At 38.5% G+C, this 27,560-nt stretch overlaps 1 protein-coding gene across 1 annotated transcript in view; it reads left to right on the forward strand.

Moving 5' to 3' along the window:
* The window catches only part of Gucy1a2 (guanylate cyclase 1 soluble subunit alpha 2), a 322,813-nt gene that overhangs the window by 196,390 nt on the left and 98,863 nt on the right, over window positions 1–27,560 (forward strand). The window contains exon 5 of the mRNA XM_031346426.1: window positions 8,836–9,321. Within this exon, the coding sequence (XP_031202286.1) occupies window positions 8,836–9,321 (486 nt within the window). The remainder of the gene's footprint in view (window positions 1–8,835; window positions 9,322–27,560) is intronic.

Genomic DNA, 27,560 nt, shown 5'->3' on the forward strand with positions numbered 1-27,560 from the left:
ACTGTTAAATTGATTGTTGTTTTATATCAAACAACTTTTATAATACTTATTTTTATTATAATATTTTACAAATTTTAAGGAATATGACAAAAAAGATATTGTATGTATTAAAGGGAGGATCTCTGGGAGGAGTTGGGGTACAAAAAGGAAACAAGAATGTGATTTAATTCTATTTCCTTAAAATATGTTTTTAAATGTTAACCAATTCAGATAAATTGAAATCATGTAACTTTTCTCATCATAATGCAATAAAAGTTAAAAAAAAATCAGTTTTCTTCAGTTCTTTAGACTGAGTAAATTTACCTGTCATCTCCATTGTATTTTTGACCACTACGAGGAAATTTCCTATTTATATAACTTTAATTTTTCTATTCTGTAATTTCTATTTGTTTAAATTGTATTTTTTATTGCTTTACTGAGATTTTCTGGACATTTTAAAAATTTCTTTGTAAAGACATTTTGTAATTGCATGCAGAAACACGTTATTGTTGTCTTTAAAATTCTTTTAAAAAATACTTTAATTTTGTTAGTTTTTTTTCTGTGTGTGTACAGTATGTACAACATGTGTGATTCTGGTGTCTGTAGCAGTCTGAAGATGGTTTCAGATCCTTATGGTCTTGAGTGACAGGATGTTCTAAGCGATCATGTGGGTGCTAGGAAACATATCCGCCCTCTGTAACAACAGCAGTCTCCACAGCTCCAGTTTTAAAGATCTCCTTTTTCATTGAAAAGAGATACTTCCCTAATATAATACATCCCAAACACAGTTTGCCGTCCCTCAACTCTTCCCACCTCCCCTCTCCCTCACATCCACTCCCCATCTGTTTCCCTTCAGAAAGGAGCTGGCCTCCAAGGGACAACAAGCAAACAACAAAACAAGATAGAGTAGGAGAAGACAAATGCCCTCATGTGGACGTTGGATAAGACACCGCAAGAGGAAGAAGAGAGTCTCAACAGCAGGCAAAGGAGAGACACACTCATCCCCACTGTTATGAGTCCCACAAAAATACCATAACTTATATGCAAAATTTGTGATACACTTCCATGCAGGTCCCGTGCTTTCTATTTCAGTCACTACGAGCCTATGTGAGCCCATTTAGTTGATTCAGTGGGCTGTATTCTTGTGTTGTCTTCTACTCTATCTGACTCCTGAACTGTTTAAAAATTCTTGATAGGTAATTCCTGTATCTGACTCAATTTAGCTTTGGCATTTGTTGATTGTCCTTTTTCCTTTCATGTTGTGATTTTCCTGGTTCTTACATCAGTTTATATGGATGGCTTTTATGGGTTGTAATTTCAGTCACACCTCAACTTTTAAAATGTCTTATGCTGTTTTTACCTCATTTCATAATATCATTTTTCTTTGTTCCAATTTGTCCTTGGTAATGATGCTAGAGAATATAGACTACATTTTGCCCATCACTAGTCTTGGTATCTTTTAAGTGAAAGGGTATTTCAGCCTATGTAATGGGTGCTTCTTCCTGCGTACCTCTAGTGTCAGGCTAATCCTGCCTTGTGTCCTTAGCCAGATCAAATGGTGAGAGTGTTAGTAGGTGAGAGAAAGAAACCTAATAAAGAGTAGAAGTTTCTCTGCTCAGACACTTGGTGTATTTTTTTTTTTTTCAACAGAGCTAGTGTCTTAGAAGTTATCCTTTATTCTTTAAGAACAGAAACCAGGCCTGATCTTAATGATCCAATGACATATAACTTTTTTTGCTTCATTAATTTTCTCTCAGAGATTTAAACAATCAAAACCACATCCAGAATGTGACTAGATAATAAAGTAAATAAATATTGTATCAATATTATAACAATTACTGTCCTTTTAACTGCTTGTTGAGAATATTTTTTAAAAATTTCCTCACATTAATTAGACTTAAAATTGTAATTGTTCTCCTGTCCATCTGTGTTTTCAACTCACTGCTGGGATACCAAGCCTCAAGCATGGTGCTCAGGGGAGGCACCATGAGTCTAGGATGAGGTCCCAGCCCATGTCTCTCCAGGTGAGACACAGCTGGTGGGGTGGGTTGGAATGAATGTTGTGGTTCTCAAATTTCTGTGCACCTAGTAACCACTGTGAACCTTGAAGAAAGTGTTGAGAATGAGGCAGAGGGCCTGCAATGAGCAGGATTTAGGTCGGGGGAGGTGGGGCAAGATCCAGTGCTTAGCTATGAGTGAGTATCAGGAGTAAGAAGAGAATTCTATGGGAGACTTAGGTGCAGATCTGTATGATGAGGGCCTACTCCCTCCCCCATCCCACAGTCCTTGAGACAGTCCTTACTTGTCCCAGCTATTTTATTCACAGTGGATTAAGATGCATATGCATAATTAGGTAAACAGAGATTAAATACCTTTTCCAGGAAGGGATGCCCAGGAAGGGAAGCTTATTGGTTAAACACTTGAGACCTATCTAGAAACTTCATTAGCATGGAGAACTCTAGGTTCTATAGTAAGAGTAACTGGACTGAACCAAGCTAAAATTCCAATTTAATGAATTTCAATCCTTTATTGCAATTCAGTATCAAATACTCCCTTTTTATGTTTTCTAGTTTCTGAAATTTTATAGATTTTATGAAGTTCTTATTTTTGTTATGGCCATTATCTCATAAATCTCTAATATTATTGGGTATATAATAAAATTTTTTCTGTGAGACCATTTTCTATGACTCTGGTTACTCTGGTTACTCCTCTATAAATGTGGTTTATAGAGGATTTTTTTCATTACTAAATTTGTAAATGCAAATAATTTAAGAACTTTCACTTAACAAAATAATTTAGGAAGAGCAACTTGTATTATTTTCCAACTGGAGAAATATATTTATGACAGTGACACAAATGTTTCAAGTGAATTTTCTTATTAATTAAGATAAGAATTCATCAACAAATATTATTTGAAAAGGAATCTATTTGTTTCAGTTTTTCTCTCCCATGTAACTGTATTATAATATAGATAGTGAATATTTTTTCTCCCAAAATCTATAGAAGTTGGAGATTTCAAAAATTAACAATTGCCCACTTATAAATAAAAAATATTTTATTTTATATATATTCATTAATTCTTTGGGAATTTTGTAGTTTGTTTTGATCATATTTTCTGCCAAATCTTTTCAGAATGACCAGGGTTATAAACTATTCAACCAGGCTTCTTTTTATATTAAAAAACTGTTTTTGCCAGGCGGTGGTGGCACACACCTTTAATCCCAGCACTTGGGAGGCAGAGGCAGGCAGATTTCTGAGTTCGAGGCCAGCCTGGTCTACAGAGTGAGTTCCAGGACAGCCAAGGCTACACAGAGAAACCCAATCTCGAAAAAAAAAACAAAAACAAAAACAAAAAAACAAAAACAAAAACAAAAAGACTGTTTTTATATTCTGTCTTATATATTAAGTGACACATATTATTCGTGTAAACAGATAGAATGATCATAGTACACAGTTTATCTTTTTAAAGAAAAGTCTTAAGATAAAGGACAGTGGCCAAAATAGAAAGGTCACTTATTATAGAAAATGTGGACATTGATACCTAGAAAGTAGAAGGCAAGAAAAAAAGGAAACAAGTGGGAAAAACTTGGCAGAGAAGTAACGTCATAAAGGAAGACAGACAGTAGGAAGAACCAGGCCAAAGAAAAGAGGAGAATAAAAGCTACATTGGTCCAAAAAATCAAACGGGAAGAAAGAAGAAAATTAAGGTGGGAAAGAGTAAGGAAAATAATTGGATGGGAATGGTGGGACAGACAGAATAAGTGAGGAAGGGAGAGAGAGATAAAAGGGAGAGATTCAAAGTTTAAATCCAGCTGTTCCATAACTTATCATTTAAGATTAAGATTTAAGATTATGAGCCCTAGGAAATTTATAAAACCTTTCATTAAAGGGTTTGTTAAATTTTAAGTAAATAGTCAATATATCCTGATTATAATTTCCCTTTCCTCTACTATTCCTAGTCCCCTTTTTCCTCCTTTCTCTCCATGTCCGTTCCCTTTCTGTCTCTAATTGGAAAAAACTTGATTCTGAGAGATAACAACCAAAGTATAACAAGGTAAAATATAAGAAGATGAAGGAAAAGCTATATATTGAAACAACAAGGAGCAAAAGTGTCCCAGTAGCAGGCAGAAGATTTTTTATATATAATACACTATGAGAGTATAAATTATATGAATATTCCTTTTCTGCCCTTACTATCCTTCAATAAGAAAATAATCATGACATTAACAATACTTTTTCCACAAAATGCATATCAGGAATATGTGCAACAACCCAGAAATTCTTCATAGAATAGTGATTTTAAACATGGCCTGTCATCCTCTGAGAGCTCACCTGATGTGTGGAACTGGAAATGGCTTCTCATCACATTACTTTGTGCCTTATAGAGTTTGGGTTCCTTTATATGCTATAAAAAGTTTGAAAATTTTTAGTTTAATTATTTATCTTATGGCCCAGAGCAGCATTAGTAAATAACAGCATTCAGTATCTGCTCCAAGCTGAGGCAGAACACTGAATGAAAGCATGAAACTCTGAACTACTGCAGAAGCTGTAGAGCAAGAACTTAAAGCTCATTGCTTTAAGCCTGTAATGCCAAGCCTCTGTTGAGTTTATTTTCTCTGAGATTGCTGTAAATGGTGAGTATTTTAGTCTCTTGCATAATGAAGTACCCTGTGGCTTTTTATAAATAACAATGGAGAATAAATATATATGATACTTTCTAGGTGGGAATAGATAGCATTGCAGTCTCAGAGTTGATCAGCACTTGGCCCTATTTATAACCCCCGGGTGCTTACAGCTTTCTTTCCAACCAATTGTACTACAACGTATTGGTTTAATTCAAATAACTTTACCAGAAAAGTCACTCTGCCTTATTCAGTAGGATTCCAACTGAGGTAGCAGAATCCTGGTTTCAGTATTCTTTTGCCATTAAATGTCAATTTCCTTATGTCAGTGAAAAGTCACAAAAGGAAAGGATGACATTACTTGTCCCTACACTCTATGTTCTTCTTTTTATTTAATCTTTTATTTATTTATTTACAATCCAGATTTTATTCGTACTCCTCCTACCCCCAACCACCCTCCAAATGTTGCACATCCCATACCTCCTGCCAAACACCTGTCCCCATGAGGATGTTCCCACCACTCACCCACTGCCCAACCAGACCACTAAAGTTCCTTGGGCCTCCAGTCTCTTGAGGGTTAAGTGCATCTTCTCTGACTGAACCCAGACTGGGCAGTCCTCTGTTGTATATGTGTTGGGGCCTCATATCAGCTGGTGTATGCTGCCTAGTTGGTGGTCCAGTGTCAGGGGTCCAGATTTATTGAGACAGCTGGTCCTACCATAGGTTCACCCACCTCCTCAGCTTCTTCTGGCTTTTTCTTCATTCAACCACAGGGATCAGCAGTTTCTATCCATTGGTTCAGTGTAAATATCTGCACTTGACTCTTTCAGGTGGTTATTGGGTCTCTCAGGTGGCAGTCATAGTAAGTCCCTTTTTGTGAGCACTCCATAGACTCAGTAATAGTGTCAGGCCTTGGTGCCTCCCCTTGAGCTTGATCCTACTTTGGGCCTGTTGCTCCTCTCCCTGTCCATCCCTGAAGTTCTTTCAGACAGGAACAACTATGGGTCAGAATTTTGACTGTGGGATGACAACTCCTTTTCTCACTTAATGCCCTGTCTTCCTGCTGGAGGTGGGCTCTATAAACTTCCTCTCTCTACTGTCAGGCATTTCATCTAAGGCCCCTCCCTTTGAGTCCTGAGAGTCTTTCACCTCCCAGGTATCTGGTACATTTTGGAGCCCCCCCCCACCTCCTCCCTCCTGACTTTGCCTGTTAACATTCTTTCTGCTGGCCTTCAGGGCTTCAGCCTTTTTCCCTCATCCAATAACTCTTCCCTCCCTCTAATCCACTTTCCCTCCCAGGTCCCTCTCTCCTTGCTTGAAATTAATTTCTTCTTGGCAAGTGGGACTGAGATGTCCTCACTTGGGCACTTGTTGATTTTTTTGAGTTATGTGGATTGTATCTTTTATATTCTATATATATATTTTTGTTAATATCTTCTTATTAGCGAGTACATACCATGCATGTCCTTTTGAGTCTGAGTTACCTCATTCAGGATGATATTTTCTAGTTCCACCCACTTGCCTGCAAAACTCAGGATGGCCTCATTCTTAATTAGTGAGTAGTATTCCATTGTATAAATGAACCACATTTTCTGTATTCATTATTCTGTACTGGGGGGATATCTGTTTTTTTCCCAGCTTCTGGATATCACAATTAAGGCTGCTACAAACATAATGGAACTATGTGGAACCATAATGGCATGGTGGGGCAATTTTGGGGTATATTCCCCAGAGTTAGTTGTATTGCTGGGTCTTCAGGTAGATCTATTTCCAATTTTCTGAGGAAACTCCAGATTGATTTCTAGAGTGATTATACCAGTTGGCAATCCCACCAGTAATGGCGGAGTGTTCCTCTTTCTCTACATCTTCACAAACATTTGTTGTCACCTGAGGTTTTGATTTTCTCCATTCTGATTGGTGTAAGGTGGTATCTCAAGGCAGTTTTGAGTTTCATTTCTCTGAGCACTAAGGACTTTGAACATTTCTTTAGGTTCTTCTCAGCCATTCGATTCTTCTGTTGTGATCTCTTGGTTTAACCTCTAATATGGCTCTTCTGCCTTTCATAGTCTCTGTTGAGAAGTCTGGTGTAATTCTGATTGTTCTGCCTTATAATTTCCTTGGCCCTTTTCTCCTACAGATTTTAATATTCTTTTTTTGTTCTATGCATTTAGTGTTTTAATTACTATGTGATGACAGGATTTTTTTTTCTGATCCCATTTATTTGGTGTTCTATAAGCTCCTTGTACCATTATGTCAAGCTCTTTCTTTAGGTTGGGGAAGTTTTCTTCTATGATTTTTGTGGGAGTCCTTTGAGCTGGGAATCTTCATTTCCTCTAATATGATTATTTTTAGATTTGGTCTTTTCATAGTTTCCTGAATTTTCTGGAGGCTCTGGGTTAGGAATATTTTATGCTTTGAATTTTCTTTGACGGTTGTGTCAATCTCTTCTATGGTATCTTCTACACCAGAGAGTCTCTCTTATGTCTCTTGTATTCTGTTGGTGATACTTATACCTGTAATTCCTGACCTCTTTTCTAGGTTTTCCATTTCCAGGTTTGCTTCCATTTGGGTTTTCTTTATTGTTTCTACTTCCACTTTTAGGTCTTGGACTGCTTTATTCAATTCCTTCACATTTTCAATTGTGTTTTCCTATATTTCTTTAAGGGATTTGTTTCCTCTTTAAGGGCTTCTACCTGTTTACTTGTGTTTTCCTGTATTTCTTTCAATGGTTTATTTATATCCTTCTTAAACGACTCTATTATTTTCATGAGATAGGACTTTAGGTCAGCTTCCTGATTTTTAAGTGTGTTTGTATATAGGTATAGGGCTTGGTGTGGTGGGAGAACTGGGTTCTGTTGATGCTAAATTATATTGGCTCCTGTTGCTTATGGTCTTGCACTTGCCTCTAGCCATCTGGTTATCCCTGCTGTTTGTTGGTCTGGGTGACTCTGGCTGGAGTCTGTCTCTTTTGTCCCTAGGTTGCTTCAGGTCTCCCAGTAGGCTTGCAGTCCTGGCTGTAGAAGACCACCTGTGAAGCCTTCCAAATGAGGTCTCTTCAGAGGGGCAGAGAAGCTGCTGGTCTGGTGCCCTGGCTGCAGTAGTTCTCCTGGGAGGCCTTCAGACTGTTTCATCTTCAGAGGAGCAGTCACGCTGTTATCCTGTGTGAATATGTTCTTCAGGAGGACTTATAGACTGTTATTTCTGTTTTACTGTGTGCAACAGAACTCAGAGAGGCTTTCAGTCTGTTGGGTCAGTTGCCCTGTATGCCACAGAGCCTGCAGAAGGTCTTCAGACTGTGGCGTCTGTTACCCAGTTGCTCTGTGTATAGTGGAGCTCCTGGGATGCCTTCAAGTTGTGGTGCCTTCAGGGAAGCAGAAAAGCTGGTGATCAGTTGCTCAGTTGCCCTGTGTGCAACAGATCTCCTGGGATACCTCAGGCTGTGGTGTCAATTTCACAACTGCTTTGAGTGCAGTGGATTTTCTGGGATGGCTCAGGATATGGTGTCTTCGGGGGAGCATACCAGCTAGCAGTCTGCCTCAGCAGGAAAGACTGGAAGGAAAGGCATTTCACTGACTTAAGCTCTATTCTAATTTGGTGTCTGTGGAGTATATTTTGCTTTATGAATATGCACTTTATGCTAACAATGGCTTAATGACAGATTCCTGGTTTAAATTCTTTACTTTTCAGCTTACTGAAGTACCCCTTAATCTTGTCATCATGTTGACTGTTATTTTTCCTAAGTACTGTGTAGCTGGTATATAAATTATGTGTCTAACACTAAATAATTTTTATGATTTATCTTAAGCTCAAAGATTTAATTTTTGAAGGGAGTGTTACTTTAATGACAGTTAAGTACAGATATTTTGACAAGTTAATTTACCCTGATTCTGTTACTATTAAGCTGAAGTGGTATGAATTGGTTCATAAGCCAGTTCAACAATACACCTAGGAATAATTCCATCTTGAATAAAAATGTTTTCCTGTTTCATTTTCTCAATGGTCTCATTTTATATTTTATCATTATCTTTAACAATAAGCTATAAAACAGTTATTTCTATTTTGAACCATGAAGTTTATTAAGGCTTTGAATCCATTGACTATTTCCTAGAATGAAAACAATAATTCATGCAGTGAAGAAAACAATTTTGTTCCTCTTAGCCATCAGGCATTACATCATTTTTTTTTCAGCCTGTTTGTGAGGAGGACTGATCAAATTTCTATGTCCATTTCACAGGTGATGGAAATCAAAGGACAAATGATCCATGTCCCAGAATCAAGTGCCATATTGTTTTTGGGCTCTCCATGTGTGGACAAGCTGGATGAACTCATGGGCCGAGGACTGCATCTCTCAGACATCCCTATTCATGATGCCACCCGAGATGTCATTTTAGTTGGAGAGCAAGCAAAGGCCCAGGATGGCTTGAAGAAGAGGATGGATAAATTAAAGGCCACCTTAGAAAGAACTCACCAGGCCCTAGAAGAAGAAAAAAAGAAGACGGTGGATCTGCTGTATTCCATTTTCCCTGGTGACGTAGCCCAACAGTTGTGGCAAGGACAGCAAGTACAAGCCAGAAAGTTTGATGATGTCACCATGCTCTTCTCCGACATTGTGGGCTTCACAGCCATATGTGCTCAATGCACTCCCATGCAGGTGATCAGCATGCTCAATGAACTCTACACGAGATTTGATCACCAGTGTGGCTTTTTGGATATTTACAAGGTAATGGAGATGAGCTATATATATGTATATATATGTATATGCATATATGTACATATACATATATATACTTCAATAACAAATTCTCAACTCACAAGGATTTTAACACACTAATTTTAACATGATGAATTATATATATATATACATATACATTTACATATATATATACATTATACATATGATACTTGCTATATACATATGTAGAGATAGTTCTTTATATAGAATACACATCTTTGTAGTACTGACTTCAGCAACTCTGATATTGCAGTTTAAGAAAAATAGTTCTGCACAACTACTTTTTAGTCAAAATTATTAAATAATTAAACTTACAATACTAAGCAAATTTGAAAATATAAATTAAATTTTGCTTAGAGAGTGAGATTACAATATAAAGAATATTTTTATGCAGAAAAGAAAATAACAAATGATATTAAAATATAGTTTATATTATTTACCTTTGAGTAATCAGCTTTTCCACAATGTCAATGAAGTGAGATCTTTTACTTCTAAAAGAATATATGCAAGTATTCTCACTCTTTCCTATATGGTCAATAGTTCTCAGTCAGAACCTTAATATACTTAGCTTTGAAATCATGGTAAATCACAAGTGTGTAAGAACTATCATTTATTTATTTAGTTTCAGCAAACTCTGTATAAACTTATTGTTAATGTTGCAGCCATACTTCCAGAAGGTCAACCTTCTACCTACTTAATAAATGAACCATTTGCAAGGATTTTTACACAGATTACATAATGTCAGAGTCTGTGGATTTTTACATGAAGGTCATCAGGGACACTTAATTTAAGCAAATGGTGAATGGCAAGGTTATAATATACTCATAGAAGATTTGAGTAGCCTGCTCCTCTTCATGGTATAAGCTGCATGTAAACAGATTTGGATAGAACTTATATGCTACATTTTCCCCCCTCAGATTATGATTCATGAGGTATTCATATTATGATGTATCTCCCTGAAAAAGAGAGACTATATAGAATAATTATACCGAACACACAGCAGATGCTTACTTAGTCTATGAGTGGTAAGCATTTTGTGTGGAGGATGGCTAAGAAATATGCCTTTTTATATAAAATAAGAGTTTTTACAAATTGCCTTAAATCTCTCTGGAATTTATTGTTGCATAATTTGAAATAAAAGTAGCCCAGTGTCTGTTTCTAAGCTAGAGGAGCACGCTTATCCTGTTGCTCTTGTGCACTGACATTTCCTGAAAGAGAAGAAATCAGAGCAAGTTTGCCTATACTTTCTTCCTTCATACTTCATCCTGCCTCTCATTAGTCTCACTGAATTTCAGTGTTAATTCCTCCAGCTTGCAATTTTAAATTTTAAAATTATATAACTAACTGGATTTACACTATGAGAAATATATGAGAAGGAATACAAATAAGCAATTTTAAGTCTGATCTTCCTACTTTCTATCAGAAAATCATTCATGTTTATTTTTAAGCATATTTGCACTATCCTGTTGTAGAGTAATTACTACTATATGCTGTTAAGAGTTGGATATTTATAACATAAACCACATGCATATTTTAACTACTACTGAAAAATATTATATGCCAAAGACCATTATTAAGCAACCCTGATGATTTACAAAATGTAAAACAGTTTTTAGCTTTAAAGTATGGAGAAGTTTTGAATAGAAAGTTTGAAGAGAAAAATATTCAAGCCTCATTTATATTACAAAGGAGATAAAGTGGAATAAGAATAGAAAACAATGTAGATGGAGTTATCTCAAAGATACACACCAAGTTGACACAGTAATACCCAGTCTTTTTACATGTGTCTGGCCAGCTCACCTTTTAGTTTTTCACTATCATTACAGAGAAGCAATGATGAATTATAATTTGAGTAGAAGAATTCAGTAAATGTAGGCCATGTTAAGGAGATTCCACAAAAATAATTAACAGTTCTATAAAGTGGGAGGTGTGGGAAGAAGCTATGTGTTTCACTGAGCACATTTTAAGCCATGAGAAAATTAAGGGTTTTGCATAGGCTTGGCTGACAAGATTTTTACAGGTACATGAATACTAAGGAAGACCCAGGAAGTTTGGAGAAAACAGACCTTATTTTTTTGATCCCTTTGTAATTAGACAGACAGATAGAGTCAGCAACAAGCAACATCAATAATGTACTAGAACCTACATTGTGAGATTTGATAATGTATAGAAAGCAAACAATAAAAGACTGGTAATTCTAACTTATTTAAATTAATGTCTGTTGTCAATAGAGAAATAAGAATAGGAAGAGGGAGAAGAGCTTTGGAGAGTGGCACTACAATGGAAGTTTATTATTATTATCATTAATTATTATTATTATTATTATTATTATTATTATTATTATTATTATTATTATTGATGTGTTAGAACAGCGGGTCACATCAGAACATACCATACACTAGGCTGAACAGTTCCACATGTAAGAAGTTTAATTGAGAGGGAGAGAGGGGTCAGTAGCGTGAAAAGAGAGGAGGGGGAGAGAGAGAGAGAGAGGAATGTTCCCCGTGTTATATATACATGGGTTCTGACATAGTGGCTACAGATAAAGGTGGGAGGTGAGCCCAATGGACCCTGGGAATATGGCGGCTGTTACCCTGACAACAGGTCTGTGGATGCGCCCATGCATCGCTACAGGCTTTGGATTCCCTGATGCTAACATACCTCCCTTTTTGATATTATAAAGAGAAGGAAAGAAAAAGGGAAGGGGAAGCCGATGGTGAAAAGGGAACGAGGGCATCCTGCCTCTTAAGCTACTTCCTGCTGTCTAGGGGTGTTGTCAGTTTAGGGTAGCTGGCTTTTACCATCGGGATCCATTTGGTAAATGTTCACATCAGGTTCCTCTGTGGAAAGTGGTTCATCTGTGGACAGTGGCTGGTAATCCTGTAACAGGAGCTGATTAATAGTTTGGTTAGAAATTTTTTGTATTTGTCATTGAAGAAATGTAGAAACAAGATTAATGAGGCAGAAAGCAAATTATAACACCAGGAAGATGACTAGGAAAGGAGTTACAAACGGGAGTATCCACTTCCATATAGGGTTTTCAAAAATACCAGAATTGGAGGTCTCATGTTCCCTGAAATTTTTTATGTCTGATTGTAGTTCCTGGATTTTATTTCTTACTATCCAGTATTGGTTAACATAGAAGCAGCATTCTTCTTGGAGGAACAGGCAAAGACCACCTTCTTTAGCTGTCAGGATGTCTAGTCCCCATTTGTTCTGAAGCACCATGGCTGCTAAAGAATCAATCTGTTTTGGGATAATAAGGACAGTTTCAGACATTTCTTGAAAATCGCTTTGAAACTGAGAAGTGAATGTATTATATTGGATGATGGAAGTTTTTATCCCTGCAACTCCAGTACTGACAACTATAGCTATTCCTGTAGCAAGCAAAACAACTTGAACTGCCCTCTTATGCTGGGCAGCTATGAGGGCCGATGACCTGGAGGGGATAAAAGGACTTGGTCACCAATGTTGATAGGCAGTGGACAGGAGACAGTGTGTGGCTGAGGCAGATGGTGGTCAGCAAAATTCCATAGGAGAGAACAGAGGTGGCAAAGTAATGGGGTAAGTAGATGGTCTGGGAGGGGAGAGTATTTAGGTGAAAGACCAGGAGTTAGGACTGGACATCCATACATGAGTTCAAAGGGAGAGATGAGGAGAGGTCACTTTGGGAGAGCTCGTAACCTGAAAAAAACAAGAGATAGGAGTTTACCCAATCAAGGTGACATTCCTGTGACAGCTTAACAAGAGTGGTTTTTATAATGTGATTAGTTTTTTCTACCTTACCAGAAGATTGAGGGTACTAAGGAATGTGAAAATGACAGGGAATATCTAGGACCTTAGGTAGGATTTGAGAGACTTGGGAAGTAAATTCAGGACCGTTGTCTGATTGGAGAGAGTCTGGGACACCAAACCGGGGGATGGATCTCTTGGAGGAGGAGATCAGAGATTGTCTGAGCCCTTTTGTTAATTGTGAGAAATGCCTCTACCCACCCTGAGAAGGTGTCCACCAAGAACAGGAGGTACTTGGCACACCTGACAGTGGGCATGTGGGTAAAGTCAAGTTGCCAGTCAGTTCCAGGAAGGGAACCTCTAGCTGATGGGTAGGAAAAGGGGTGTTATGATACTTTGAGTTGGGGTCAGACTTCTGACAGATTTTGCAAGAAACAGTGATAGATCTTAAGAAGCTTAAGTCCTCAGGAGTAGGCTGTAGAGAGAGAGAGGGTATTGAGCTTGGGTTCTATACCTGGTAGAGTTCTGGATGTAACTGGATGACAATAGGAGAATGGTGCTTAGCAACAGAGGAGTTCTGGACATTCCAGACTCAGGGATCTACCTGAGAATCTGGTAAAGGAAATAACATGGTAGTGTTAGTAGGTTGCCTGGCTAGGAGAAGGAGCAGAGAAACTGCTGGTGAGCCTGGGTTTAGGTGAATGTGGGGAGCAAAGGAAATAGAGGCTCCCAGCCTAGCTAGAAGATCCCTTCTCAATAAGGGGACAGGACATGTTGGCACTACCAAAAAGGAATGGGTGAGAAGTGCACCCCTAAAAATGCAACTAAGTGGTGGGGTCTTGAGAGGGAAATAAGGTTGTCCTCCTACTGACAATAGGAAAATGAGAAAGAGAAGTGGGTTCCCCAAACTCCATCAGGACTGAGTAAGTGGCTCCAGTGTCCAAAAGGAAGGAGATGGACCGCCCAAATACCACAATATCTACCCAGGGCTCCCTGCTAGTGATGGCAGTGGTCAGGTCAGAGGAGCTCAGTCCTCCTCAGTCAGCCATAGCCAAGCCTAGGAGATCAGTTGGAAGGTTATCTGGGAGTGTTGTCCCCCTGTTTTGTGTACCATGAGGGCAATCAACAGCCCAATGTCCCTCTTGATGGCACCTAGGGCATGGACCTCTTGGCTTGCGGAAGTTAGGGCAGTCTTTTGTTCAATGACCTTTTTTTTACCACATTGTAGCAGGCACCTGGTGGTTTCTGAGTCTTAGGAGACCATGAGTCTGGGGTAGTAGCTGGGGCTGGTCAGACAGCCTTTGCCAGCATATGGTATTTTTGTTTGCAGACTTTATCATCTCTCCCATGGTACACTTTGAAGGCCAGTGCTAAGACTTCTGCCTGTGGTGTTAGGGGTCCCCTCTCCAGTTTTTGTAAGTTTAGCTCTTATGTTGGGACAGCTCTGGGAAAGGAAGTAGGTCATCAGAAGTTGCTTACCTTCTGGGTTTTCAAGGTCCAGATTGATATGCTGTAATAAAGCCTTTGTAAGGTATTCTAAAAATTAAGATGGATTCTCCTGCTTGTCTGGGACAACCTCTTGGAGTTTTTCAAAATTTACTGGCTTTAAGGCCACTTTTCTAAGACTGGCAAGAAGGCATGTAATGAACCTGTCCCTGGCTACCACCTGCAGAATTGTAATTCCACTGGGGATCCTGGTCCAGCACTGTCTCAGAGCCAATTGGGTAAGTGCTGTCTGTTTGGTAAATTCCATCTGCATGCACTCTTGCCTCTTCCCAGACGCATCTATGTTCCTCAGGAAGTAAGTTATTAGTAAGAATCATATGAACATCATGGAAAGTCAAGCTGTAAGATTGAGTGATATACTGGAATTCTTTAATAAACTTGGAAGAGTTAGAAGTATAGGACCCCAGCCTGTTTTCTATTTGGGAAAGTTCACTAAGCGAGAGCAGAACATGTACTGTGACAAGACCATCTACTCCAGGAACTTCTCTTAGAGGTAGGACCGTTGCTGGGTCAGGTGTCTCTGGGGAGGAAGGACTTGGAGGTTTGGCTGTAGCCTTAGAGCAGGTGACAGGAGGAGTGAAGGTAGCTGCCAATGTGGGGCATTTGGAGCGGCCCACAACTGGCACAGAAGAAGGAGAGGTGTCTGGAGAGGTAGAGCTAGCAGGCTCTGGGGCATCCTGGTGAGGAAGAGAAACTGAGACAGCAGTTTGGGTTTTCAGCAGCGTGGATACAGATCTGCAGCAAAAAAGCGGGTGGTTCATTAGCTGGATCTAGCATTGTAGCGTCATCTAGCAGAGGTGTGTAGATTTTATGGCTAAGAGAATTTGGGTTGGGGAACAAGAAGAGCACAAGGAGGGATTGGAACAGAGGTAGATAACTACTTGGACATAGGGAAGCTCCTTCCATTTACCAGTTCACTGGCAGTATGTATTAAGATCTCTTAAAATAGTTGGATCTAGGGAGCCATTAAGTGGTCATTTTGAACTCCCATCTAGTTGATATTTAATCTAGACCTTATTGCAGAAATATATTAATTTTGATGCCTTTAAGTCAGGCGTTAGCTTTAAAGATTTGAGATTTTCCAGGAGACACCCCAGTGGGGTGCCTGGAAGTATGGTCAAAGACATTCTGACACCCATTGGTGGGTAGTTGGACTATTCACACCAGCATCCTGAGAATAGTCCAAGAACCAAGAAGTAACAGCTAAAGCTAGTGGTTCAAGCTGTCATGAGAACCCCCTAGTGGCTACCTAGCAGACCCTGTCGGCCTGTGGTGGAAAGCAACCTACCCTGGATCCAAGGATTTTTCAGATGCAAGAGCACAGAAAAATTGGGGAATGAGAGTTTCTTTTGATGGAGGGGCAACCAATGGCAGAAGTCCTAAGACATATGTCAACTGGGAGGCATGACTGTAAATCCCATAGTTCCCAGAGAAGGCTGGCCAGGCCATATCTGGGAAGCTGGAGGTCCTCCCCTTGACTGATCCTATCAATTAACATGCTGGTGTCTGTGTGAGAATTATAGTGGACTGGTAAATGGAAAATGTGAAACTGAATGGGTAGGTTTGGGCCTGAGCAGAGGCTAACCCTACCTGATAGACCAGGCAGGGCACGGCTCATGTGGTAGAAATTCGTATGTCTCGCAGTGTGTGGCTGCGGGTGAGGGTCCGGCTCCAGCTGCAACTTGGTGGTAGTGTCTTCAACAAGCAGCGGCAGCTTCCGTGGTGAAAGCCTGCGATTCTCGTAGCCACCAGCTGAGGGGGTCGTGAACTTGCATACTCACAGCAGCTGCAGTTGTTCAGTGCTGTGACAGATCCATGTGGTTGTGACCTCTGCCAGTCCCTGCTGCAGGGTAATGCAGTGGCTGCTGATGGGAACTGCCAAATCCGAGTCAAGCACCAAATGATGTGTTAGAATGGCGGGTTGTGTCAGAACATACCATGCACTAGGCCTGAACAGTTCCACGTGTAAGAGGTTTAATTGAGATGGAGAGAGGGAACAGTAGCGCAGAAAGAGAGGAGGGGGGAGAGAGAGAGAGATGGAGGAATATTCCCCTATATATATGGGTTCTGACTTTATGGCCGCATGTAAAGGTGGGAGGTGAGCCCAAAGGATTCTGGGAATACGGAGGCTGTTGCCATGGCAACAGGTCTGTGGTCTGTGGACCTGCCCATGCATCGCCACAGGCTTTGGATGCCCTGATGCTAACAATTATTATTATTATTATTATTATTATTATTATTATTATTATTATTATTATTAAACTAATAATATATTTTATAAAATATACCACTCAGTATTGACAATTTTTAAGTCATCAAAATAATTTATAATAGTTGAATTCCCCTTAAATATACACGATATCTTCTGAAGCTAAACATGATATGCATTCAACCAGTTTTTAAAATCTATTTGGAACATTAGACATGGTAGAAGTAGAAAAAAATCTCTTATGAAGTCCTCTATGAAAGGAAATTGTGACAAGTTCCTGATTAGACAGAAACCTTACCATCTCCAAGGTACACAGCTTAACTCTGGCTTCATAGAATAAGTTGGGTAGTGTTCCTTCTGTTTCTATTTTGTGGAATAGTTTGAAGAGTATTAGTACTAGTCCTTCTTTGAAGGTCTGATAGAATTCTGCACTAAGCCCATCTGGTCCTGGGATGTTTTTGGTTGGGAGACCTTTAATGACTGCTTCTATTTCTTTAGAGCTTAGGGGACTGTTTAGATGGTTTAAATCTGATCCTGATTTAACTTTGGTACCTAGTATATGCCTAGGAAATTCTCCATTTCATCCAGATTTTCCACTTTTGTTGAGTACAGACTTTTGTAGTAGGATCTAATGATGTTTTGAATTTCCTTAGTTTCTGTTGTTATGACTTCCTTTCCATTTCTGATTTTGTTAATTTGGATACCATTTCTGTGCCCTCTGGTTAGTCTGGCTGAGGGGTTTATCTATCTTGTTGATTTTGTCAAAGAACCAGCTCCTGATTTGGTTGATTCTTTGCGTAGTTCTTTTTCTTTCTACTTGGTTGATTTCAGCCATGAGTTTATTTCCTGCCTTCTGCTCCTCTTGGGTGCATTTGCTTCTTTTTATTCTAGAGCTTTCAGGTGTGCTATTAAGCTATTAGTGTATGTTCTCTCCAGTTTCTTTTTGGAAGCACTCAGAGCTAAGAATTTTCTTCTTAGCACTGCTTTCATTGTGTTCCACAAGTTTGAGTATGTTGTGCCTTCATTTTCATTAAATTTTAAAGTTTTTAATTTCTTTATTTCTTCCTTGACCAACTTATCATTGGGTAGAGCATTGTTCAGCTTCCATGTATATGTGGGCTTTCTCTTGTTTTTGTTGCTATTGAAGACCAGCCTTAGGCTTTGGTGATATGATAAGATGCATGGGATTATTTCAATTTTTCTTGTATCTATTGAGGCCTCTTTTGTGACTGATTATATGGTCAATTTTGAAGAAGCTACCATAAGGTGCTGAGAAGAAGGTGTATTCTTTTGATTCATCCATTTGTTCCATCCATTTGTCTGCAAAGCTCTGTATGTCCTCATTCTTAATAGCTGAATAGTATTCCATTGTGTATATGAACCACATTTTCTGTTCATGTGGCTATCTTCTCTTACGTTTGTTGAAAGAAGATTACTTTCTTGCTTTTTTTAAGGTGTAGTTTCCTTTCTTGTATTGGCATTTTCTGAATATTATCCTTTGAAGGTCTGGATTTGTGAAACAATATTCTGTAAATTTGGTTTTGTCATGGAATATCTTGGTTTCTCCTTCTATGGTAATTGAGAGTTTTGCTGGGTGTAGTAGCCTGGGCTGGCATTTGTGTTCTCTTAGGGTCTGTAAAACACCTGCTCAGGATTTTCTTTCTTTCATAGTCTGGTGAGAAGTCTGGTGTAATTCTGATAGGTTTACCTTTATATGTTATTTGACCTTTTTCCCTTACTGATTTTAATATTCTTTCTTTGTTTTGTGCATTTGGTGATTTGACTTTTATGTGACAGGAAGAATTTCTTTTCTGGTCCAATCTATTTGAAGTTCTGTGGGCTTCTTGTATGTTCATGGGCATCTCTTTCTTTAGGTTAGGAAATTTTTCTTCTATAATTTTGTTGAAGATATTTACTGGCCCTTTAATTTGGGATTCTTCACTCTCTTCTATACCTATTATCCTTTGGTTTGGTCTTTTTATTGTATCCTGGATTTCCTGGATATTTTGAGTTAGGAGCTTTTTTCATTTTGCATTTCATTTGACTGTTGTTTCAATGTTTTCTATAGAATCTTCTGCTCCTGAGAGTCTCTCTTCTGTCTCTTGTATTCTTTTGGGGATGCCTTCATCTCTGACTCCTGACCAGTTTCCTAGGTTTTCTATTTCCAGTCTTGTCTTGCTCTGTGATTTCTTTATTGTTTCTATTTCCATTTTTAGATCCTGGATGGTTTTGTTTACTACCTTCACCTGTTTGATTGTGTTTTCCTGTGATTCTTTAAGGGATTTTTGTATTTCCTCTTTAAGGGCTTCCGCCTGTTTACCTGTGTTCTCTTAAAATCCTCTATCATCATTGTGAGTTGTGATTTTAAATCAGACTCTTGCTTTTCTGGTGTGCTGGGGTATTGAGGGCTCATTGTCGTGTGAGAACTGGGTTTTGATGATGCCAAGTAGCCTTAGTTTCTGTTGCTTATGTTCTTGCCCTTGCAACTTACCATCTGGTTATCTGGTGTTAGCTGGTCTTGCTGTCTCTGATGTAGCTTGCCTTTCCTGTGAACCTGTGTGTCAGCACTCCTGGGAAACCAGCTCTCTCAGGTTGGAATTAGATTATGGAGAACTGTCACACAGGGTCAGCTCATGGATGCAGATGGAAACCAGAAGGATTCTGTTCCTGTCTGTTCTTTGGTTCCTATTTCCTGATGGGTCTGGGCAGGTCCCTCTTGGACCTGGAGTTTGAGGAGAAGTGGTTGTTTTACTTTTGCTCACAGGTGTGTTGGCACTCCTGGGAGACTAGCTCTCTCCAGGCAGTATTTGGGTATGGAGTGTTTTGGCACAGGATCAGCTCTCGGCACTGTGGCACAAGATAAGTTCCCAGTGCAGATGGAAACCAGAAGGATCCTGTCTCGGGATACTCCTCCATTCCTGTCTCCTGAGGGCTCTGGGTGGGTTCCTTTGAGCAGAAATGGTGATCTTACCTGTGCTCACCAGTGTGTCTGCACTCCTGTGAAACAAGTTGGCAGTATTTGAGTATGGAGCACTGTGGCACAGGATCATCTTTGGGTGCTATAATGGAAGTTTTTCTTCTCTGATTTGACGCTGCCAACAAATTTGGTATGAGGTAAGAAAGAAGCAGAGAGAAAGCTAGATCCCCCACTCATTATTATTTTTACTAACAATAACTTTCTTAGTTTTGTTTTTCTCTACTACCATACCCTATAAAGTAAAATAGAACAGTGTCTAGTATAAAATAAATATAATGTTAGCTGTTATTATTGTTGTTTTAGACATGTATACTTAGGTATATGGCAGGGGAGCTATGTGTTATATGTAAAAAAATCTGTGATTACCCCTTAACTGAGTGTATTGAGTGTTTATTAGAAATGAAAAATGTAAGCAATGCTACTTGGTCCCTTATGACTAAGACTCATCACACCATCCCCATTTCATCAAAGCAAAACTACATTTCTGACAATTTTGAAAACTTGGGCCCTTTAGAAAATAATCAGAATGTGAATCACATTTCTCCTTATTGTTTTTTAGGGTTTTGAAATTTTATTTTAATGGAACCAGAGGCAACAAATTCACTACTACTATTAATGCCTAAGCCAAAGCAATAAAGATGCTAGCAGGAGGCAGTGGAGGGATTTAGAAATAGGTAGGCCTAGCAGCATTGAATATGTTTCTAACTGAGTATTTGTGGCCAGGGCCATTCCTACACCTGTCTTCAGGAATCAGAAATCCAGAATATAGATGTTTTGCCTTTTCTTTCTGCAGATGAAAAGAGAATCACTAGCTCTGAGGAAGGATGAAGTTTGTTCTATCCAATAAAACCTAAGCCAGAGAGTTTGTAGCTTCCTTGGGGCTTGCCCAGGTTGTTCTGTTGTAGGTTACAAACTGTAGATAAATATTTTTCTATGTCTCAGTACCTGAATTTTTTATGAAACCAACTTTTAAAATTGAGCAATATTAATGATTTATTTTTAAGTGTATGTAACCTTTGTGAATTTCAAATATGTATACTATGATTACAGAAACACTCTATTTGCCTGAATTTATATTTTAGGCTTCTAGACACACTTCCTTAATTTGCATAGTCAATGCTTCATTCACTAAGAAATATTTGCACTGCAAAGATAAAGTCTCTTTTTTATGCATACACATTTTTAACTTAAAATTTATATTGGTTGCTTTTGTTAACTTTTTTTTTAAATGTCAGGCTTAAGTTAGCCACTTTCCAGTTTAAGATATACTCATTGAAGTCAGAAGTTTTGTAACAGTTTTTTTTTTATTTTATTTTAGATTTTCTTTATTTACATGCGAATTTCTCCATTCTCAGTTTCCCCTCCAAAAAAACAAAAAAACAAACAAAACAAACCCCTGTTGCCTCCCCCCTCCCCATGCCTGCCACCCCGCCCTCTCCCACTTTCTGGCCCTGGCATTCCCCTACACTGGGGCACAGAACCTTCACAGGGCCGAGGTCCTCTCCTCCTATTGATGATCGATTTTGCAATCCTCTACCATACACATGCTGCTTGAACAATCAGACCCCTCTATGTGCAGTCCTTGGTTGGTGGTTGAGACTCTGGGAGCTCCGAGGGTACAGTTTTAAAGAAAAAGTTGGTCCAGTTGGTTCCAGAAGAAAGCTTGTTCTAAGAAGCTGTCCCTAACTCTGTTTCTTATTGTAAAAGAATTGGAGAGGAGACAGAATGTGTATCTTTTTATGTCTGTTAGTGCCCTGATAAGCAAAGGGTATGACTTAAGGATTTGAAACATGCTGAAGCTTTTGTTCAACCTAAGAAAACATTTCCTTTGCTTTGATAGAGGATAACTTCTTCTACCACACTCAGACTATTGCCTAAAGTTTCTAAACTACTGTCAGGAGATCTTTGTATGCTTTCTACTGTTATAACAGATTATTTGAACTTGTTTTTTAAAGGTAGAAAAATATATTCTACATCAGGTCTGTAGGCAAAAAACAATTAAAAAAAACAATATTAAGATATCAGCATCTGGTATAGGCTTCATGCTATGTCTTCACACTACAAAGACATTAGAAATGAAAAAACAAAAAAACAAGCCATCACCACAAACACTTTTCAGTTTGTCATTAATCAATTCATAGGATTGGAGATTTCTAAAGCCACATACTTTCTACTAGGTTCTGATTCCTCATACTGTTGTGTTGGGGACTAAAATATTATTTTTTTCAAAGGATGAGTTTTGAGACACACATTCACATCAACACATAAACACAAAATTCAGAAGTAAGTAGAGATAAATGTCCATAGTAAAACCTTTTTCATAATTATCAGTATGTACTATTAAAACTGCATGTGTTTTTTTGCTTGCCTAAGTATTTATTATGTGTATGTTTTAGCATGTGAGTGCTATGGTACACATTGGATGTCAGAGGATAAATTGAGGAATTGAGTTTTTCCACTTATGAAGTTCATACCAAAAATTGATCTCTGGCTGTCAGTCTTGGTAGCAAACACTACCCACTGAGCAATTGTGCTAAAGCATACTTTTAAGTGTGTTTGTTTATATTTTAGCAAAGATGAGAGTCAGGAAAATATGTGGGTGACAATCATCTATTCTTCATAAGATACATATGGAGAACCCAAATATACATTTTTGATAAGGTACTATATAGGACACTTAAATGCTTTCATTTATAACCACATTTATAAAATAGAAAACAGACTTTTCTCACACAACATTCTAAGTCTACAGAACTTTTTGTATCAAAAATTTGTTTTGTTTTACACTTAACAGTGTTGAGCTGCTAAATTTGCCTGTCCACTGGATCTAGATCAGCCTTTTGGGATTGAACCATAACCTTATGGATGAATTGGTTCAGCTAGACTCAGACTTTACATCAGGAATAAAATGCATTCTTTTTCCTTGTTTATAGTAAACCAGAGAACTTTTCAAATTACTTAATTTATTGCTGGAATTTTATAAACACATATGTATCATTTTATTCTGCTTCCCTAAATGGAATTACACAAACCCTTATTGTCTCCGGGGAGTCACATATTGTGTGCTTTTGTTATCAGTGGAGAAACTTTTGAAATTGAAGACTGTTAAAGACTTATATTTACTTTTCCAATAACCTCAGTCAATACTGTCATTTACATTTGCTACTACTTGATGAGACAGAGAGTAGCAGTTTCTTGCCAGCAAATTAGAAGAGTTTCTGGATATTTCTAAAAGTATTTTTAACTTCTTTTAATAAGAGAGCAGATGCCCATGGATGCTAACAAATGTTATGGAAACATGCATTTGAGCATGGTGCTATGATTAGAAAAGAGCTAATTTTCATGTGATTGGAGGTGAGGTGGAAGTCACAAATAAACCTGTTCTAATAACTATATTGATAGGTGAATTACTTTGTCCATTTCAAAGGTCCATAGTGCTTTAAAAATTACCAGTGAAGTTTTGTCCTTTTAGTGTTATGCCTTTGGCAAACACACAGACTGCAGATAAGGAAGACAAGGCTTTGTAGACATTAACAAGCTAGAAGAGTGATGAAAGAGAATATTCTAAGCAGTGGAATTGGATTCTAAATAAAAAAAAAAAACACTCAGAAGGAATGATGGAATCCAGTAGGGTGAGATACAGATACAAAAGTCAGTATATGCTGTACTATGTGGAGATCTTAGGCATCTTAAAGATTTTCATTTGATTTTATGAATGAGGCCTTGTAAAGTTTTAAAAGGAGCAATGTAGGAGGAGGTGCTGATACTAAGGTCTGGTTTCCTAATTGGTTCTTGAATTTGTCAATAAATAAGGCCTGGAGCCAATTGGTGGACAGAAGGTTCAGATGGGACATCTCCCCAGGAGAAAAAGAGAGAGGTAGGGAGAGAGAAGGGCTTTTTAGCCTGGCTTTGGAACAAGAAGCACACAGCCATCATGTAAGAGCTAGAACCAGTAGAATATCCTACCAATAGATGGCCAAGAAGGTTGGCAGGGGCCAGCTGATACAAGCCATTAACCTTAGGGTAGAAGGAGAGATGAGATAGTACGTCGTTAAAGGCATGCATTTCCAGGCAGGAGGTATTTGAGCTCAGCAATTGTGCTAGTAGGCAAATTCTAAAGTAGTAAAGGTGTCTGAGTATTTTTCATACATGGAGCAAAGGTGGATAGAGAGAGAAGCCTGGTTGGGGGATGGTTGTTATCAATCCTGGGCAAAGCTGGATGAAGCAATAGGAAGCCAGGAGGGGTCAGAGTGGGTTGGCAGCTCCTGGGCAAAGGCAGTAGCATGCTTTTAAAATTACACCCAACAGAATAACAAATAGATTTGCTTTCTAACAAAGAACTTTAAATGTAGGACAGGAAATGGATTAGAGTGGACAGTTGTTACTGACCTTATTGACATAATTCAGATGACAGACATTGATACCAGAACTTGGATGTACCAGAGCCTAGAGCATGTATCTAGCATTGTCTGTTTAATGACAGCAACATTTCTATGCCACCACTTATGCAAAGAGCTGAGTCACTTCAGTATGTTGTTTAGGCATCATACATGGAAAATTAGAGTTGACTACATAATATTTCATTTAGAAACATGGAATAACTATTTTGAAGAGTAATTTACACTGTCTGTTGTATTTACTTTATATATTGCTGCAACACAATATTTGACCAGAGCAGAGTAAGGAAAACAGCATTTATTTCAGCCAACAGTTTCATGAAAATACATTCATCATGGTAGTGAAGGTATGAAAACAGGAACATGAGACAAGCTGGTCACATTACATGGTCAATCAAGAAGCAGAGAGAAGAAAAAAGGAAATAAGGCCAGACTGTAAAGCCTCCAGATACATTCAGAGTGTTGTCATTTCTCCAACAAGAATCCACTGCCTAAACATCTGATAACTTTCCTCAAAAGCAGTACCATACAGGGAACAAGGGCTCAAACCTGGGCCTATTGGGAACATTTCACATTGAAGTGCTTCATAACACTGCCTGCATTGTCTCATTTTATGACTAAAATATATCATACTTCTAAATACTATACTAGAGTATGGGACTTCTAAAAGTGGGAGTGGGTATATTCTGTCTCTTTTGCCTGTTCTTAAGACTCTTTCCTCCTATTTGATTTCCTTGTCCAGCCTGCTTATGAGGGCTTTGCCTTGTCATATTGTATCTTGTTTTGTCTTTGAGATTTCTTTTGTACAGGATGATAGGTAGACTCCAGCCAGAACAATAGTTAGTAGAGAAACAGTAGTAGAAGGTAAAGAGAGTCTTCAAAGAACATCATGCTGTTCATTTTGATAAGAACATATAGTAAATTATAGTGATAGTGGTCAGTAAGCCTGGAAATTGGCATCTAGTCCTTGAAAATCTTATAGGGCTGATAATGAACAACAGAAAACTTGAATCTCTCATATTGAACATAAAATTTAGAACAAAATTTCACAAAATATTACAGTATATTTTTCTCTAACATGACTCAGTATTCACTGATCTTTACAATTAGAAATCTGAGCGGGGAAGTGGTGGTGCATGCCTTCAATCCCAGCACTTGGGAGTCAGAGGCAGGCAGATTTCCAAGTTCAAGGCCAGCCTGGTCTACAAAATGAGCTCCAGGACAGCCAGGGCTATACAGAGAAACCCTGTCTCCCTGTCTCAAAAAACAAACAAACAAACAAAAAAGAAATCTGGATCCTGGCATGAATATATTCTACACAATTGAGATTCCTAATATGGATCTGGAGGTAGATAAACTTACTGAAATTTTACTAGGAAAAGAGCTCTCTGTCATAGGCAGTCATTTGGAATACATGGCAAACACTTGGGAATAGTTCCTAGGCCAAATTACTGTCCTATTTATATCCATGACCTCCTTTAGGCTGCTGTATCTAATAAATGCTGTAAAGATATACCCTTAAAGGCAGTATTTAGGTCAGAAACATCAACTAAAAGAACTGTAATTAGATTTATTGTTTTAAAGAATGGGAAGGATGTTTTTGAGGAAGCCCTATCAGTCAGTCCTTAGTTAAAGTTATTTCCTTTCGAATCCCTAAATCATTATGAGTAACTAGGTTGTATGTATTTAATGTAACTCAATGAACTGAAGTTCATTGACTGTATACTGTCCCACAGCTTTCTTAGCACTTGAGGTGTGCATTTGCATGTGTAATTGTGTGCACATGCCTGTATGCATGTGTGTGCATGAGAGTGCATGTGTGTGTGTGCAAATATGTGTGTGCCTGAGTATGCACATGTGTGTGCCTCTATGTGTGTGCATTTGTGTGTGCCTATGTGTGTGTGTAAACTTATGCTTATGGCTATGTAAGCCCTAGTCATTGTAATCTGTGATTCTAAAGAATCTGGGAAAGTTTAATTCTGTTGTAAACAGACTGGAAGACAGAGGAGAGCTTTGGCAGCCCAGCTAGAACACAACCCCCATACAGGCAACAGCTTTTGGGATAACACCTACTCCAGTTATTGAGAACCCACATAAAAACCAAGGTACACATATGCTACATAGATGCAGGGAGGCCTAAGTCTAGCCAGAGTATGTTCTTAGGTTGGTGGTTCAATCTCGGAGAGCTCCAATGGTCCAGGTTAGTTGGTTCTTTTGGTCTTCTAGTAGAGTTCCTATCCCCTTATGGACTGCAATTCTTCCTATTCTTCTTAAGATTGCTCAAGCTCCACCCACTGTTTGGTTGTAGGTATGTGCATCTCTATGAGTCAGTTGGTGGGTGGAGCCTCTCAGAGGACAGTCATGATAGATTCCTGTCTGCAAGCCATTAGTAGTGTTCAGTACTATTAATAGTATTCAGTGTTGGTGCTTGTCCTGTCCATGGAATCAGTTTCAAGTTGGGCTTGTTATTGGTTGACTATTCCTTCAGTATGTGCTCCATCTCCAATACCTGAATCTCTTTTGGAGAGGATACATTTTGGAATGAAAGTTTTGTGGGTGGGATGGTATCCCCATTGCTCCACCAGAGTTTCTGTCTGGCCACATAAGTCTGTCTACCAGGTATCCCTAATGATGTGAATCACAGCTAAAAACACCCCTGATGATTCTAGGGAGACCCTATCCCAGGTCTCCATTTTTTCCTGGAGATATCCCCTCCCAATGCAGACTTCCATTCATTCTCATGGCCATCCAGCCATCCTCACCTCCCTCCCCACACCTGACCCTTAAGTTTTTTTAAGTGCTTCTCACCCATTCCTGATACCTCAGTTAAAAACAAATTTTTTTAGCTCTTTACCCTAATAAGAGGTATCTTATTCTCTGGAGTCTAACTTCTTGAGTTCTTTGTATATTTTGGATATTAGCACTCTATCAGATATAGGGTTGGTAAAGATCTTTTCTGAATCTGTGTCTGGTCATTTTGTCCTATTGACAGTGTCCTTTGCCTTACAGAAGATTTTTTAAAATTTTATGAGGTCCCATTTATCAACTTTTGATCTTAGAGTATGAGCTATTGGTGTTCTGTTGAGGAAATTACCCCTGTGCCAATGTGTTCAAGGTTCTTTCCCACTTTCTCTTCTATTAGATTCAGTATATATGGTTTTATGTGGAAGACCTTGATCTACTTGGACTTGAGCATTGTATAAAGAGATAAGAAAGGATAGATTTGTATTTTTCTAATGATGACCAACAGTTGAACCAGTAACATTTGTTGAAAATGTCCTTTTTCAATGGATAGTTTTGATTTCCTTGTCAAAGATCAAGTTACTATAGGTGTGTGGATTTATTGCTGGGTCTTCAATTCTATTCCATTGATCTATCTGTCTCTGTACCAACACCATGTGGTTTT

This window comes from Mastomys coucha, unplaced genomic scaffold, assembly GCF_008632895.1.
Source record: "Mastomys coucha isolate ucsf_1 unplaced genomic scaffold, UCSF_Mcou_1 pScaffold24, whole genome shotgun sequence".
NCBI classification, from domain to species: Eukaryota; Metazoa; Chordata; class Mammalia; order Rodentia; family Muridae; genus Mastomys; species Mastomys coucha.